This window comes from Channa argus, chromosome 20, assembly GCF_033026475.1.
Source record: "Channa argus isolate prfri chromosome 20, Channa argus male v1.0, whole genome shotgun sequence".
Lineage (NCBI taxonomy): Eukaryota > Metazoa > Chordata > Actinopteri > Anabantiformes > Channidae > Channa > Channa argus.
This window is the reverse complement of record NC_090216.1, coordinates 518,796-536,197: the sequence shown is the minus strand read 5'-3', so window position 1 is coordinate 536,197 and position 17,402 is coordinate 518,796. Positions and strand designations below refer to the sequence as shown.

General features: G+C 40.4%; 2 protein-coding genes across 5 annotated transcripts; both read right to left on the bottom strand.

The window, feature by feature from the left end:
• Positions 1 to 326: 326 nt before the first annotated feature.
• Positions 327 to 11,681, bottom strand: asah2 (N-acylsphingosine amidohydrolase 2). Of its 4 annotated transcripts, XM_067487655.1 has the most exons (22): positions 11,541 to 11,611; positions 11,126 to 11,184; positions 10,869 to 11,027; positions 10,199 to 10,287; positions 9,251 to 9,394; positions 8,820 to 9,002; positions 8,571 to 8,698; positions 8,279 to 8,356; positions 8,021 to 8,141; positions 7,446 to 7,571; positions 7,151 to 7,237; positions 6,947 to 7,051; positions 6,667 to 6,748; positions 6,461 to 6,576; positions 6,203 to 6,297; positions 5,827 to 5,866; positions 5,653 to 5,751; positions 5,416 to 5,511; positions 4,588 to 4,737; positions 3,949 to 4,005; positions 3,742 to 3,830; positions 327 to 1,287 (listed from the first exon to the last, which is right to left on the bottom strand). In XM_067487655.1, exons 3-22 carry the CDS (start codon positions 10,996 to 10,998, stop codon positions 1,101 to 1,103), a joined length of 2,202 nt encoding a protein of 733 aa, XP_067343756.1. In that variant the 5' UTR covers positions 10,999 to 11,027; positions 11,126 to 11,184; positions 11,541 to 11,611; the 3' UTR covers positions 327 to 1,100. The 4 variants fall into 4 exon arrangements, 3 of the variants coding, with proteins under 3 accessions (XP_067343756.1, XP_067343755.1, XP_067343757.1); XM_067487654.1 differs by lacking the exon at positions 11,126 to 11,184 and having other exon boundaries at positions 11,541 to 11,681; XM_067487656.1 differs by lacking the exon at positions 11,126 to 11,184 and having other exon boundaries at positions 8,826 to 9,002; positions 11,541 to 11,681.
• A 1,320-nt stretch (positions 11,682 to 13,001) lies between these two features.
• On the bottom strand, positions 13,002 to 17,092 carry LOC137105468 (microfibril-associated glycoprotein 4-like). The gene is made up of 6 exons (XM_067487700.1): positions 16,933 to 17,092; positions 16,398 to 16,550; positions 16,177 to 16,215; positions 15,993 to 16,089; positions 14,878 to 15,045; positions 13,002 to 13,593 (listed from the first exon to the last, which is right to left on the bottom strand). The coding sequence occupies exons 1-6, from the start codon at positions 16,936 to 16,938 to the stop codon at positions 13,340 to 13,342; spliced, it is 717 nt and encodes a 238-aa protein (XP_067343801.1). The 5' UTR covers positions 16,939 to 17,092; the 3' UTR covers positions 13,002 to 13,339.
• Between the last annotated feature and the right edge of the window lie 310 nt (positions 17,093 to 17,402).

Here is a 17,402-nt window from a genome sequence, read left to right as displayed (position 1 = left end):
TAGCACTTTATGTTGATAAAGGGAATTAATTTTTATCCAAAGTCTAACATTGATATGCAATAGGGATAGATCACTGCTGGTGTGTATTTTTCAGATCACAAGCAGCACTTTAACAATTTGTGGAGATATTAGAAAACCTTTACTGTGTCTCTACTGAATCTTGCTGATAGGAAAGGGCTTCAATCTGCAGGGCTCAGTAACCAAACAGAAAACTAACATGCATGAAATCTAAAAATGAATGTGCTGTACTCTCAGTATTCTATAAAACAGTAGTTTAACAGACCTGTATGTCTTTGTACTGTGTTATCAGAACAGAGCAACATAAATCAGATTCAACAGGAAGTTTTATTACAGAGACATTTTCAAAAATAACAAGTGGTTCATTTTACACATTCTAACCCAAGTAAAAGCATGTGTTGGTGCAGTTTCCTCAATGTAAACTTTAATATAACATGAACATAATCCAGCCAGCGATGATGTTTTCCATTATAACATAACGACTTTAAATATTATACTATAAAACCGGGAGCTCTAGGTGGTGAGCATCCCAGAACTCAAACAGAGCAACAGGAAATATGAGGAGAAATGTTTCACGTGCTCCTGCCGTCCATTGTAAAATGTGTCAATGTGTCTAAGTATCAAAGTGACTGAAGCTAAAAGTCTGCCCTGAACTGTTGAATGCTGCCTCTCAGTGTTTTCTAATTATTCTTGCTTGATATTTAAACGTGCACTGGATTAAAAATGTCCCTGTATTGTGCAACTCTTGTTTGATCAACAAATTTCTATATAGTAAAGTTTAAAATAAATATTTTTTCTATTAAGAAACTTGTAATTATTTTGTGTTAGTTTCACCTTGAAGATTCAAATCGGCCAAAAAACAAAGAAATACAATATTCTAATATTAAGTTTTGTAAGTTGTTTATTAGGTATTAGTTCATAGAATGCACTGTGTTGTTATTAACATTATTGCACCTAAGTTCGCTGCCCCTAACTTAATGTTTGTAAAACTGGTCACCACAAGTCCAGTACAAGTTGTAAAGCCTTTTAGTTAATGGTCTTTGGCTTTTTGTTCTAGGAGTTGTGACTTTGGACGGCTGATGTCACTGATAGTAAAAGTTGGGGGTGACTCTGAAGGTGCTGGACGTGCCTTCATATGGAGAAATGCCTTTCAGCTGTTTGAAGTGTCCAAAGTGTCTGATCCTGTATGATCCACTGGGGGCGAAGGCGGGAATGTGCCACTCGATTGTGGCGTTACTCTGCCGGTTTGAACCCTTCAGCCAGTGAAACCTGCAGCAAGAGGTGTCATTTGAGGTTGGTCTTAGGGTTTTGAGTTTAGTTTTAGGCTTAAAGCCTGGTCACTTCACACAAAGCATTTATCGCGTTTAGTATTTAAATTTGCCTCCATAACTAGTTGTAACCCATATTTATCCATAACCACTAAAGTTCAGAGCTAAATATTGTACTTAATACAAATTAGAATTTTTGCATAGAAAACAAATATCAATATGCTTTCTAATAAGCACTTTCCTCTAAAAGTATTGGAACAATGAGGTGAATTCTTTTATTTTTTTATGAATATGAGAGGAGATCAACAGCTTTTATTTCCAGGTATTTACATCTGGATCAATACTCACCCATTTTTGATGTGAGCAAAAGTATTGGAGACTTCATTTAAATTTAGTCATTTAGGAGCAACTTACAAGTGAGGTACAAGGCAGCAAAAATCTAAGTCAAAGAGAGAACATCAAAGCAAAGTCCTATCAGAAAAGTGTTCACAGTTCAGAGGATGCAAGTGCGAGAAAAAGCAGAAAGGGTTTTTTTATTTTACTTTTTTATATAGATTAAAATACATAGGAAAGTGCAGAAACAGAAAAGATTGAGAAGTTGAGGTAAGCAGGAGCTGTTGAGTTAACCACCCTCTAAGCAAGAGCCAGCGCTTTGAACCTGATGCGAGCAGAGATCTAAAGAGTGGTGTGACATGGGTCCTTTTTTGGCTGATTAAAAATTATGCGAGCTGCTGCGTTTTCTGCAAGGGTTGATGGTGGATACCGGTAACCCCATCAACAAATCGTTGCAGTGATCGAGAAGAGATATGACCAGTGCCTGTAAATTGAGTACGGTTGTATATTCCGTGATGTAGGGTCTGATCTTCCTGATGTTGTAGAGGGTATATCTGCTGCTCTAGAGACTGAGGAGATGTGGTCCTTAAAGCTCAGTTGGTCGTCGATGATGACCCCAGATTTTTGGCTGATTTAGTGGGGACAATCATTGTAGATCCAATGTTGATGCTGATGTTGTGTCAAAGGTCTGGCTGAGAAGACAAGGACTTCGGTCTTAGAGAGGTTGAGTTGAAGATGTCTCTCTCTCATCCAGGCAGAGATGTCTGAGAGACAGGCAGAAATGCGTGATGAGACAGTGGAGTCGTCCAGTGGAAACAACAGGAAAAGCTTTGTGTCATCACCGTAGCAGAGATAGGAAAGGCCATGTGAGTGAATTGTGGAACCCAGGGATGTAGTGTATATAGAAAAAAGAAGAGGACCAAGAACTGAGCCCTGCGGCACACCGGTAGAGAGGCTATGAGAGTGGGAAATATGGTCCCGCCAGAATACCTTGCAGGTTCGTCCCTATAGGTAAGAACGAAGCCAGTCTAGAGTTTATCCAGAGATGCCTAAGTCAGAGAGTGTGGACAAGAGGATCTGATGGTTCACAGTGTCAAAGGCTGAAGATAGATCCAGCAGAATTAAGACAGAAGACTGACCTGTGGCTTTTGCAGCTCGAAGATATTCCACGACAGTCAGGAGTGCTGTTTCTGTGGAGTGACCCCTCTTGAAGCCATCGAGGAAGTTGTTCTTGGAAAGAAAGCCTGAGAGTTGATTGAACACTGCTCGTTCCATTGTCTTGGAAAAGGAAGGATGTAGACAGGTCGGTAATTCTCCACTTCAGAGGGATCAAGAGAAGGCTTCTTGAGCAGTGGGGTAATCAAGGCCTGCTTGAAAGAGGTTGGAAAAGTCCCTGTTGTGAGACGTGTTGATGACTTGTGTAATAGCTGGCATTAGAACGGGTGCAACTGCTTGAAAAGAGTGGAAGGGATTGGATCCAGAGAGCAGGTGGTCGGATGGTTCGAGAGGAGGAGGGTGGATACGTCGTCCTCAGTCAGAATTGCAAATGATGAGAGCAATGCAGTGTTGGAAGAAGTTAGACGGATGTCATCATCTGGAGGAGAGAACTGTGAGCTGATGGCTGCCACCTTGTTGGTAAAGAAGTCGGCAAAGTCGTTAGCAGTGGGAGAGGTAGATGGCGGAGATGAAGGTGGGTAGATGAGTGATTTGAAAGTGGAGAACAGCTTTCTGGTGTCCGAGGTGTTGCTGAGCGTCTAAAAGTAGTAATCGATCTTTGCCCTGGTGACACTCTGAGAAAAAGATCCAAGCAGATCCTGATACTCAGTAAGGGCAGATGGAGTCTTGGATTTGCGCCACTTCCTCTCAAGACTCCTGAGCGTGGTGCGTTGGTCACGAATCAGAAGCTGAGGTACGAGCGGGTCTCGAAGAGACATTTCACTTAAATCTTCAAACAGATTAGTTAAGTGAATAAGACTCAATATTTCTTTAAAAATCTCTTATCTCATATTCATCTTTTGATGTCAAACCCATATGTTAATAGGAATAATGGAATTGACCTTTACTGCTTTGTCTCGATACTTTTGCCACCACTGACCTTCACATAGAGTACACACTAACCTACCTTGTCTCCCATGATGCATCAGTGTGGATAACATCCCAGGTATCTGTTCTGTTGTCATAAATCTCCACAGTAACAAAAGTTTTATCTCTCTGCAAAAACAAGACAGGTTAGATAGGATTAAATGTAAATAACATAATGTAACAAAACCACAACAAAACTCAAGAACAGAGAAACAAATGAGACAAAGTACCAGGTTGGGGGTCTTACAATATCTCCAGAATGTCTGGGATTCCCTGCTACGAATGTGACAGAGACAACATCACCCTGAAAAAACAAAACATTTAAGTTATGTGAATTGTAGTTCACACAAAAACAGTAGGGTGTCATCAACATAGTGTTTGGTTTCTTCGTGGAAGCCGTTGTGAACTAAACTACCAGATTCATTAAGCGAAGAGGAATGTTAAACAGGAAACAGCAACTACTCATTTGTGGCCAGTGCTGACCTTTAGTTTCTCTTGTTAAAATGAGGGATGACAGCTGCAGATAATTCATGTTAATTGTGTAACAGCTCCAGACAAAGTTTAGTCTATTGGCTAATGTGCCTTCTGTAAGCTGCACTGGACTAGACTCTCCCTTTGTAGCGTCCAGCCAGTGAGTTAAACACAAGATACAAATATATTTGGGTTTAAAAGAGTGGATTTAACTCTAGCTTCAGATTTGATAAAGTACTGTTGAACCCAAATGTTTTATCAGAATACCAATGGCAGAAAGACAAGTTTAAACTGATTTTAAAAAGGTCCAAAAGACAGCATCTTCGGTTAAAGCCAAACTGGACCATGTAGTAATCCCTGAGGGACACCACAGAGCAGACAGTGAGCAAACAAAGACATACAATTACTCTCCTACCGGTCTATAGACTGGGTAAACCTGCTGGAGGACATCACCAAAGCTGGTGTTCTCTGGTTTTTTATCAATAGGTGCCAAAGGCAGAAGACTGAAGAGGTTCTTCTTGAAGAAAGGAGGGTCAGGGCCGAGTGGCAGCTCTGATACTCTGTCCTAAAGGCACAATAACACAATGTTACTGTTAGTGTTTCAGTAAGAAAAGAACTATGGCGATGAGACATTTTGAAACTAAGTACTGTCAGATTTATGATGATGGTGAAACACCTGGTAGATTTTTGTCACTTTTTTCCTGTGATTGTGAACGAGGAGATAATGGTATTCTCCGAGACTGCAAATCTCACTGAATCTAATTATCTTTCATGCCTGTCTGTTCAGATTTAAATGGGAAACAGTCATTACAGGGTTTTTTTCTAAACGCCAGCAATTTGTCTTTCTTTTTTTATCATATCGCAATTGCTACTTGTGATTTTGGTACCTAAGGTTTAGGAATCTACCTCCTTCATTAAGCACGTTTTGTCAGTTTGTTATTTCATGCTTTCATGTGCAAGGACGTCTTTCATAAAAGCAAAATGTAGCAATACATTCTGTAAAACCTACTTTATGATTTAGCCATTTAAACTTCACTACAGTAGTGTGTTTTGTAGTGAGACATTGTAAGTATAGTGCTTCCTCATGGACATGGTAACACTTAAGTTTAATGTGCTTTCACCTTTGTATCTGTCAACTAACGGAAGGAGCACAAGCATAGAAGAACAGGATCCTCCATGTTTCCAGAAGATTGGTATGCATTTTCCAACTCCACAGACAACAATGTATTCCCTCCAATCTCACCTGTGCGATGGCTTTGGCCAGACCTCTGTACTTCTGCAGGTAGGCACTGAGTGTGTGTGGACCATAGATAGTGGAGGCTCCTTCATAGCGCTGCACCTGAAACACACAGATCACAAATGTCTGCCAGTAAAGAAAGGGCCCACAGTTTCCTGCTGCTAAATGCTCGCACCTCCTATTAATAATTAATTATTCATATGCCTTATAGACCTGGTATATATATATATATATATAACTTACCTGGTACTCTTCATAGGTGGTGATGTAGTGCGTGTACACGTTACTCAGACCAGCGATCACCACCTCAGTGTCCCTGAATGTGCCCTCTGACTCCAGCTCCTAACAATAACACCAACACGTAAGCACAGTACTGTCACACAGCATCACCTCATGTGTGCAGGTGTTGTTTCTCACCTGTTTGACAGTTTCTCTTAACCTCCTGCCTGACATGGTCCTGAAACATGCATACACATACGTTCATGTACTGCACAGTACACAGAGCACTATGGCCAGGTCAGGGTGAGTCATGTACTATCAGGAATATGGTAGTATAAGCACTGTCATGCTTTTCCATATATTGCTAAATGCTGCATTAATAACTGTAGTAACATCAGCAGCAGCAGCAGCATTAGCAGTATCACTAGTAGTACGAACAGTGCAATTAGCAGCAGTAGTAGGAAAAGTTTAAATAGTAGTATCCAAACTAGTAGTATCAACCATTAGTAGTACTGTGTTTGCTGACAGGTTGTAGTACTATTATCACTAGCAGTATTAGAAAAAAGGTTGTTACGTCATCTCTCCGGGGACGGCTGCGACAGCCACAGATCCGATGGTGATGATCTGAACATCTACAATCTCAGGATGCCACGGCAGAGGCCAGTTCATCTGCGCACACACACCAGCTTCATATTAATGCACAGTAAAACACCGCATGTTATTTACAACCAGTATTTTAGGTTAGAGATGAATGTTTTATTTTATCTTGTTAAATGGGGGAAGAATCAGAGCCACAAGCCTTTTATGGCTGTGTTGATTGTTAGAGCCTCACCTCACCAGTGCTGAACAGGATCGGTTTGGGATGATGGCATTCCTGCGTCTGATTTGATGGCTTGCCAAGGACGGCGTCTCTGATCCCGTCCCAGAACGGGTCACCTTCCACAGCACCTTCACTCTCACACACACACACACACACTCAGAATTTTGTGTCAAGTCAGAAACAGCAGAGTAACAGTAGACAGAGAAAAGTAGAATCACCCTGAGTAAAGTTGAGGTCTCCTCCTCCATCTGTTGTTCCTGCTGCAAAACTGTGACCCAGAGCTGGTTTACAAGTACTGACCTGACACACACACACACACACACACACACACACACATTAAAACCAAACACTGACTTCATGGACACTGTTAAAGAAAGACTACACTAGATCTCACTTTGTTTAGATACAAAAGGTAATTGTAAACACATTTTTAACTGCATTATTTTAAAGCCTTGAATAAACTCCATTTTCCACAATCCACATGTGTCTGTTACTGACTGTGTGTGTGTTGTTGATCTGAATGGTAACATCCGTCATGTTGACCCATTGATGAGCAGAGTGAAGGGAACCGATCACCTCCTCCACTGCAGTTGTATACAGCTCCTACAGGGGGCAATAACATTTCTTTACGAAACTCTGCTGCGTTTCATTACTCTGCTACATTACTGTATCTTTACTGTCTTCAGACAAACAAACAGGTACCTTGGCCTTCTCGTAGATGTTATGTCCAATGATCCTCGTGCTCTCAAACATGTCATCTCCAGGTCCGGATGACAGACAAAACCTAGTCTGTAAGAAACGCACTGTTTACTGTCTGATGATTGAACTGTATGAATGTTTGTGTGTGTCTGTACTTACCCCTCCTATCAGAAGACTGAATCGTGTCAACTGGACATCTGGACATTGGTTCTTCTCTATCCAAGAAGAAAAGTCCAGCTGACACCATTCAATTTTCGGATAACCAAACCTGGATGACTGAGAATTTTCAACGACTTACCCCTCCTATAGGACAGGAGCTGTTGAGGTAGTTGCAGGGCAGTCCAGTGTTCACACAGTGAGGTCCTCTGGTGTTCGGGCTGACGTCGCCAAGGTTACTAGAGGAGAAACCAGCGACGAAACCTCCCTGAGACAGAGCACACATAAATACAAATTCTTAAATACAAAGGCTGTTACTCATATCATTAGAACTGTTTACATGTTCTGATTTAACAACACCTTTTGTGACCTGAGTTAGTGCTGTTGCAGGATGTCTGCTCTTCAAATATTAGTTATTAATCTTTAATGTGTTTTTTTGCTTCAGTGTGTATTGAACTTTGCCACCCAGTTAAAGAAAGTGTTTTCAATCTGTTAGAAAAGCTTAACAGCTCTCTGTATTTCAGTACAGCTCTGTGTTTAAAAAGACAAATGTAGTAAATCCCAGTCAATGTGTGGATTAGAGGTTATGTTTGAGGAAAAAAAAAAGCAACACCATCAGTTTAAATATCTGCATCAAACCCTGTGGCTTGGGAACTAGTACAGAATGACCCAATTTTATCTGTATTACAAAGGCAGGGGGGAGCAGGATCCTGTCACCTGTCCAGGTAGTTCTCCAGGGTTCTTGTCCTGCTCCATCAGGTAGGAGGCGTAGCCCATGTTATCACTGCTCACCATCTGGTTGGTGAAGTTCATGCTGACAGCATGGACGGCAAACCAGCTGTCAAAGAGGATGGAGAGAGTGGCTCAGTAAAAAGGTGGCATAGTGTAACCTATAGCATCATACAGGAAGCTTCAAACAATCAAAAATACACAGGTCTACAAATATTATCGAAGAATGTTTTGGTGAGTTTTTACCTGAGCATACCAATTCCATCTCCGTCAAGATCAGTGAACTTCAGCACCACCACCTGTTTATCTGTGTTCCACTTATACCTGAGGAGATGGAACATTTATATTGTTTTTATAAAGGAAAAGAAATGTGTACACACGGTTCTCACAGGAAATAATCAAATATAAATAAAGCAAATTGTTATTGACCTGAGGATAAATGATTAGAAAGATACAAGATATAAATATGAGTTACTGCACATACAGTGAAAAACATTCCTACATTTGTCATTAATAGACCCCCCACCCTTCTCTGTACCTGTGTCTCTCGTCCTCCGGATTGTTCAGGTAAGAATGAGGACTCCTGTTCAGGCTGCTGTCCTCCAGATTCCCTCTGTTCTTGTAAATCCTACCTGGCTTCATGTTCCGATGGGCTATGTCTATACTCTGGAAGCAAACAATTTATTTTATTAAGCACTTTTATGTCATGTTGGAATACATCTATGACCAGTTTAAAGCAGCTTCACTTGGTGATGGTACCTTGTACTTCAATAAATGTCACACTCACACACACCTTAACGATGCCATTGACCAGCGGCTGGATGGAAGCCTTGATGTAACCTTTACTGGTGATCATGAACAACGTGTACTGAAAATATCCACCCAGTCCACAGTGAGTGTGAGTCCCGCTCAGAACCACGTTATCCTGTCGGTACAGATCCCCGTACTTCACCTGCAGTGCCTGCAGAACCTGCACACACACACACGCACAATCCGTCTCCATCAGTCCGGTTTACAGGTTGTTCTAGTTTTGTGTGTGTTTCTTTGTGTTAAACAGTCAGGACCGGTTAGAATTTTCTACCCATGACTTTGTTTTAGGGTCACGGTTGGACATAGGTTTACAGTAGGGTTAGGATTCATTCGGGGTGGTTTGAGTTACGATTAGGAAATGTGATTGACTGATTGGCTGTACAAACGTGTGTGTTTGTGTGCGTCAACCTCGAGTCGTAGCCTCTGTGAGATCATTCCTACGTCCGCAGTGATGAACACGACCCTCTTCTTCCCATCATCGATGATGAAGGCTCTGCTGTACAGGCGAGTGTGTATGCCTGCAGCAGTCTGCTGAGGGTTTGCGTAACCCATCTGAACACATGAGTACAGACAGGTATACAACTTAGCGAGCCGTCTCAAAAGACATTTTCCTGTTTATAACATGGCAAGAACTTAAACCTGTTTTTTTTAATATATACAAATATTTGTTCCCATTCTGAAACATTCATCCAGGTCAACCTGCAGCCTGATGTGGTTTTAAAAACTTATATATCAGCTGGGAAACTGTAAACATTATCAGAGCAAACACACCCTTAGACTTTGAAGTTTGTTTTCCTGCAGATTAAAGGTGTGTGTGTGTGTTCCATTTACATTTAGTCATTTTGCACATGAAAACTCCAAACATCCAAAACTAATTAGAATCAATTTCATTTGATTTATAACTGTAACAACAATTCACCAGAGAAAAGCTAACAAAGCCTCCTGAACAAGCACTGAGGCAAGAGAGGAGAAAACCAGGCTCAGGGTGGGTTGGGGTAAGAAGAGAGTGGCGAGAGAAAAGGGAACCACCTCCTATAAAACTGCCATGAATACTGATATGGAACAATGCTGCATTTTTTTTATGCCCATGGAAAAATTAAGTGCAGTCCTTCTTTTTACCTGGGAAAAAATGAAGAACCCTACATTAAATTACTTTTACGTGTTTTCTCATGCCTCAGATCAGATCAGGTCCAGATGAACTAGTGCCCCCCACCCCCCACCGTTAACACATGTGAGACCCCCCCCCCCCCCCCCCCCCCCGATTGAGTTTGCCATGATTACTGATTTACAGCAGTGGTTAAGCCTCATAAAAGCAGTAGGCCTTGAATGCAGCATCAGTGTGTGTTTGGTACTGACCAGAGGGATTTCAGCTGGTGGCCCCGTGCAGTCGGCTCGGCCCACTCCGATCAGGTACGGTTCGTGCTGAGGAAGGGTTGGTTCTGGATCTGACAGAACAGATGGTAAATTTTAACAGACGATACCACTGCTTGTAAATGTTGTACAAGCTCACAAAGCTGTACTTTTCACATCCTGGGTAAGAATAGCTTTTCCCATAGTTTATATGTGGTCATCTTAGTTAAGAGAAAAATGGTGCAGTTTCTCAGCCACTCATCACAAACTACTGATTGTGCACCGTTAAATTAACTTGACACATAAAAGTGCAGGGTTGTCATCAAACCCCATATACAGACCCAAACTCAAGACCTTTCTGTGGCTGGAAATGTAAATCTGGAAAACTAGGAAAAGATTCTCGGTCAAAGACGTTATCATTTAGTATTTATATAAACAATTTATATAAATCATCTTACAAATAAAAATACAAATAAGCTAAATAAAGTCTCAAACTGTTGAACTAAGAATGACATGCAGGGACTATTTGTAGAGGTGGATTAAACCACATTTACAGCTCTGATGAGGTGATACGGCTCAGGTGTATTCACTGAAACTAAGGAACGGTCAGACCGTATCACAGTGAATTACTAAGTTGTGTACTTGGTTTATGTCTGCTGAGTGTGTGTTCTCTCACCTGTGTGTGTTTTCCGGGTAACCATCAGTGTGACCAGCGTCACACACACAGCAGTCATGAGGATGAAGAGGACAGCGAGTGTGAACTCCAGAGCTGAAAGACCGCAACACACCGACTTCCTTCTGGCCATTCTCTCTGTCGATGCTAAACGTTAAAGCTCTGATGAAGAACAAGAATAATAATGACTTTACTTAAAAACAGGCTTATTTATTACTTATTTAAGTTTTACAGTCATGTATCATATTTCTAATATTTACCTCAAAACATTGATACATGTGTAAAGTGTTGCCACTTGTTTATACTGGTTACAACTGAGCTGATGGTGAAAAATTGACAGCGCATGTGAGGAAATGAGGGTTTATCAGCTATAAAACAAATATAGCAAAGTGAGACCTGTTGACATGAAGTTGATATGCATTCACCTCTTTTTATCATTTAATTCTGCTATTGTGAAATAAGATGAAGAACTCCCATTTGTCTGTGTTTGAAAGAGATGAAGCTTAAAGAAACATATGATTTTCAATCCACCTGCTGTTTAGCGTTGAGATTTCAGCTACATTTGGAGAAAATCGAGTATACCCGTCACTTTTCTGACTGAACGGTGAAAAAAAAAACTTTGAAGTTAACAGACCTGAGCTCAGACAGAATCCACAAAGATACGATCATACTCACATTCAGAGCTTGTTGACAGCCACAAAGTGTAGATGCCTGGAGTGAAAGTGTGTGGGGACAGATCTCAGGTGTGTTTTACAGCTCAGATTCAGCTGTTATCAGACTGATAACCAGTGCAGAGAAGAGAGCCTGCAGGTCTATGCTCCAAAGGTCTGCACAATATGGACAAGTAGATTCTGATCAGTGCTTACAGATAAAAGTAATTTTGTAGGTAATAAAGTCTCAATAAATACAATCAAACTGGTGTTTAGCGTTTGAGCCACACTTCAATGTTACAAAAAACAGTCTATTACACCAAGGTCACTGCAGTATAACTGCTTTTAACCATATTACTTGAGCTTCATCAGCAAATTAGGTTTGATCACAAACCTGCACAGGCCACCGATCAACCCTGTTCAACAGCACATTGGTAAAATACCAAAAGGGCCACGTAAAACACTCATATATAAAAAAAGAAGTTCCAACATTAAACTCTGGTTGGAGACTGGAGAATGTGGTTAAATAATTCTGAATGAAGGGAGCGGTGGGTTTGTTTAGACACAAATTAAGTGAATGTGCTGTGCTGTGGGGTTACTATGGGTCAACCCTGACTATACTGAGATTGAAAAGAGGTTACGTATTATTTCTAAAGCGTAAAAAAAAAATATATTTAGAACTATTTTCATATTTAAGCAAAATTTAACCAAAATTATAAATCCTTAAAATCATATCTAATGAGCTGAGATTCTGTCTTATTTTAAGCTTGATTTGGTTAAGTATTAATTTGTAATTGTTAATGTAAGTGTAAAGTCCTAAATTCAGCTCAGTCAAGAGACTAAAGCTTTATTTTGCATCCGTCTTAACTAACTTATTACTTGTTGCTGCTAATAAGCAAAAATTGCTGAAATATTTTTTGCGGTGGTTGTGCGTCTCTTAATAAGTATAATAAGTAACTTAATAAGTAACTTTCCTTCTTCTTGGAAGACTTAGTGTGTTACTGCTGCTGTTCAAAAAAAATTGTGTTCAAATCTTTTAGCGTTACTGTTTCCTGTTGAACTAGAAAAGTCCAAACGTCAAAAATGTTTTTCTCTCTATATGTGGCTGCATGAGGAACACTTTGAATCTCAGGTTGGTCTGTGAAACAAATGTAAATTAAAGAACATTCACCTCTTTTTATCATTAAAATATGTGAAATAAGATGAAGAACTCCCATTTGTCTATGTTTGAAAGAGATGAAGCTTAAAGAAACTTTAACAGTCACTTTTCTGTCTCAGAGACTTTGGGACATTGGGTTGGGAATCTGGGTGTGACAGTGTTGTGCTAATGTAGACTCAGAAAGAGAAGAAAGATAGAAAGCTTCTTAGAGACAGAGAGTTGACTACATGTGGATACCGTGGTCTCTGTAAATCACAGGCAACGTAAAAAAGATGTAAATAAATGTGGGGTAAAGGAAAGTGACCAGCCTCCAAACATTAGACACAGTTTGTGTTCAGCTTCTGGTTTATTTAGGCTGGAAATGTTACAGTGAACTTTTCCCGTTCATGTCACATGCTGACGTGTTCTTTGTTTTTAATTTAAACTTTAAAATGTTCTGTTTGAAATATTTTCTTCCTTCTTTGTTACAAAACATTGAACATGTTATTAGCACCCGTGTCACTATGTGTATTTTTTACTCTAACCTTGATTTATTCAGGGTCGTTTAACTGAGCGTCGCACACATTCACACCTGGAAGCTGCCCACTACAACCACAGTCTGACCTGTGCTTGTAGTGGGCAGCTCCTTCGAGACATCACTGCTGTTGTATGTTTGTCCTGGAGATTCACTGCACAGGACGGATCTTCATGCTGATGCTCTTCAGAGAGTAGTCATAGCCCTGCCAGTGGTACCAAGCCACTCCCACAGCAAAGAGAGTGCTGTCAGCCCCCCAACGATAAACCCCGTTGGGGTTAGTGTGATGACAGGCAGCATACCAGAAGGCCCCCAGGTATTTTTTGGCACAGCTGATCTCTGAGGCGTCCTGGTCTTTGTCAAAGGTGGAGAACTTTTGTCCATTGTGACTCTTCAGGGAGTCTCCTACAGAAACACAGCACTGTTACTGCTCACCACGATCACCATGTGAACTGATGGTTCTCAGAGGACCCGTAAAAACACTGGGCTGTGACAAATAGGAAACAATACAACTCCACAGAGCAGGAGAGGACTGTGGTGACCAATCCAATCAAAGACTGTAGGTATTTTTAACCACATGTGTTTACATCATGGGAAAAGACGTGGAGTTTCCCGATTGCAGTTTATGTATCACTATATTGATGTGATACAAAAGAAAACCAACTCTTCTCAGGTAACCTCTGCACTTCCTGTAGTTTCCAAGCCGATTAATGAATCTTTATTTGGGATGGACGTCAGAAATTATGACACAATCAGGAACTATCACGCTGAATTTAAAACATTATCTCCACTGTGCTAAGATGAGTCAGATTCTGACTCACTCACTGCAGCAATGGAAGTGTTTTAAAGTGGTCTACTGTAGGTGGTACTGTTACTGCTGCAGCTACTGACCATGTTCATAAGCAGCCAAATCGGAATCAAACTACCTGTTTCTGTCACCTGACACATTTCCTCCACCCCATGTCCCTCCATGTGCTCTGTCTGTCACATGCAATAAATTTCCTCATTTCAGAGATATAACATTGACAGCAATTTGACATGAGTTCACAGGGACTTTAACCTTCAACCTTTGACCATCAAAACCTAATCAGTTCATCCGTGGAATTGATTAGATGGTGGTTATGAGGACAGTTAAAGAGAAATGTTTATGAAGGTTGAACTGTTTCTCTCCACTCTGCGTCTGCTTATTCTGTTCCACAGAGATTAATATATTCTACATCTCCCTACTTCTACCTTTTTTTACCAAACTTAATTTTGAAAAGTACAAATGAGATTTAAAAGTTAAATACAAGTAATAAAGGTACCTTATTTAAACACTGAATGAGGTTTCTATGAAATTGTTTCTGAAAATATGAATCAGTAATTGAAAGATGCACGAAATGTTGTAAAAATGTGTTTGAACATTATGTTTTTGTTTTAAAGGGGAAAATTCCTAACAACATATTAAATATCACAGATGATGTTAAAAACCCCTGTCCGTGTGCTCATCGAGCTGAATCTGGGGTATTTTGAATGATGTTTCTATGATGAAATGGTGTGAAACTAGAAAGCTGCCAAAAACATGTTGGAGGAATAATAAATAATAAATTATTTTTAGCCTGAGAATAACATGATGACAACAATCCCACCAATAAACAAAGTGTCATAGCACAAGAGTTTTGTTTTTTCCTCTTCTGTGTAAACACTGACCTGCTCCTCCATCAGTGAATCCAGTCACATGCAGTTTGTACCCGTCAAACTCAGAGTCGATGAAGAACAGGGAGTAACGAGCGAAGGTTTTGTTTCCGCTGAAGTCATCCATGTCGACCAGAAGCTCATACTTTTTCCTCTGAGTCATGTAGAAGAGATTCTCAAGACCTGAACACACATCAGAACATTATGCTTCAATATGTGGTCAAGCAGTAGTGCCAAGATCAAAAAGTCATTCATTACATGCCTCTTCTGTTCTAGTAAAATATGATATTTTCCAGAGATGCACCACTCAACATACCATTTCCTAACACCAGATGGGACTTTTGCTAATTTCCTAAACCAATCGTATTTTAACAATCCCAACACCAATGAATGAATGTACTCCTGTTTAGTGTCTCAGTCTGCTGCCTGGATCAGCTTGTACATCTGTGCTGTAGCCCCCCTTCATAAAAACTAAAACTTACTAGAAAGATCACTGGCTGACTCATTTTAAATGAAGAACCATGGAGAGTGTTGGAGACTGTTGCCGATTTCAGACCACTGAACACTGTTAGTGATTTAGAGCATTTGGGGGAATCGTGTCTTGACCAAATAATTTGAAAAGACAAAAGAGGAAGAAACTTTATTTTTTGTAAGACTATGGTTTTGTTTTTCTTGGTTTATTTGTTTTATAAATAAACTTAAGAATATATCTGGCAGATCTTGCTAGATCTGCAATTATTCAACTATTCCATGGCGAATTCTAAGTGACTTTGAAATTTAAAACGTCATTAAAACAGTGCAACAAAGAAAGGTTGTCCTTAAAGCCGACATTTTGGACGGGAACACTAAAGACTGGCCCATGACATCCCACAGGGATTGATTGATAGATCAAACACTATGTGCTGAATACTGTTACCAATAATGACTACAGATCTAATGTTTCCCAAGGTGACACTTTCCCAACAATGATAAAAAAAAAAAGAAATGTACTGTTATGGAACAGGTATATGAGCCTGAAACAGAAGTGGAATGTTCAGTGCACCAGAACCAGGAGCTGTGCTGGTTCAACTTTGTTGATCACATCTCTACTCTATGTTTCTACTTTCTGAACACAGAGATTCATTGCTCACCGAGCCAGTACTCTCCTTCAGCGTTACCAAAGCCCATCCTGTACTGATCCCAGGGTCTGTAGAAATTCACTGAGCCATCCATTCTCCTCTGTAACACCTGGGGGAGGACAGGGTGGAGGGGTGTTATCTAGCTAAATACACAAGACATTTGACAAGTCGTGATTCCAGACGATGGCATACTCACCGTCCACTGTCCTCCTTCTGAGCTCATGTCACAGAACACCTGCACACAAACACACAAAAATTAAACCTGTCCACACACTGGTAGAACCACAACTACAGCTATTTGTACCTGTGGTAAAAGAAGCATCAGGCAGAACTTTTTACTGTTTTTGTTAAAGATGATCTCTGTTTTTAATAACATGGGTAAGTTTAAGCTCAGTCTATGTCCCAGAAGAAGCGTACCTGGGCCGCGGACGTGGGTCCAATGGGATAGATGGTGTAGACTCCACTGGGTCGGCTTTTATCCTGGTTATAGAGCTCAGAGCAGTCCTGAGGGAGGACGAGCAGACAGCTGCTCAACACTGGAGCAAGGACGAGGAGGAGGACAGATACTGGCTGGAACAGGAGACAAGTTGTCATGTTGTTATTAAAACCACTGGGAACACTGTGCACTTTGATGCCTCACAGTGGATCCATCAAATAGACAGTATCTGGAACTGTTTGAATCTTCTCTACTTGTACACAAATTAAAAAGTCAGACATTGCTGAGGGACCCGCTGGTCCTTTTGCTTAAACTATAGTGGTAACATGCTCTTCACCGTCAGCAAGCTAGTTAGTGCTATGACCACAACAATTCTGACGAGTTTACATGAACAACTTTACTCTATTTTTAAAGTGCTACAGACAAAGTAGAGCAACACTGACACATTTAATTTCAAACCGATTGAAACGTGACAATATTTTAAAACTGCTACTAAAAACTTAAGTACAAACTTACCTTCATTGTCTGACTTCTGCTGATGTTGGTCACTTGGGAAACTTTGACGTCTATGAGCTGTTTTCATGTTCCGGAGATCAATAAATGACTGAGCAGCTGCTGTTTGGCAAATGGGGAGACCTTGTCCTAGACTCTGTGGACTCATGGATTGCTTAACACTGGGGAGACCTAAATATCAAATGCCACTGTGCTGTGAAGCCTGCCCACGATTGCTGCAACTTTACTTCAGAGTAGAGATGTTTGAGGAGTGTGTTTTTTTCTTTCCTTCAGGTACATTTAAAAATAAATTACCTTTGTGTGTTATTAGTGTCATTGTGTTTGTCTATACTTTTGACTCAATAACATTTATGGGCAATTAATGCAGAAAAACCAGGTCATTCTGGGTTGTTCACAGTACACAAATTTAACAGCTACTATGATAAACTACATTGTACTAGAGTAAATTTATTATGTGAAGCTGCTCCCATCAT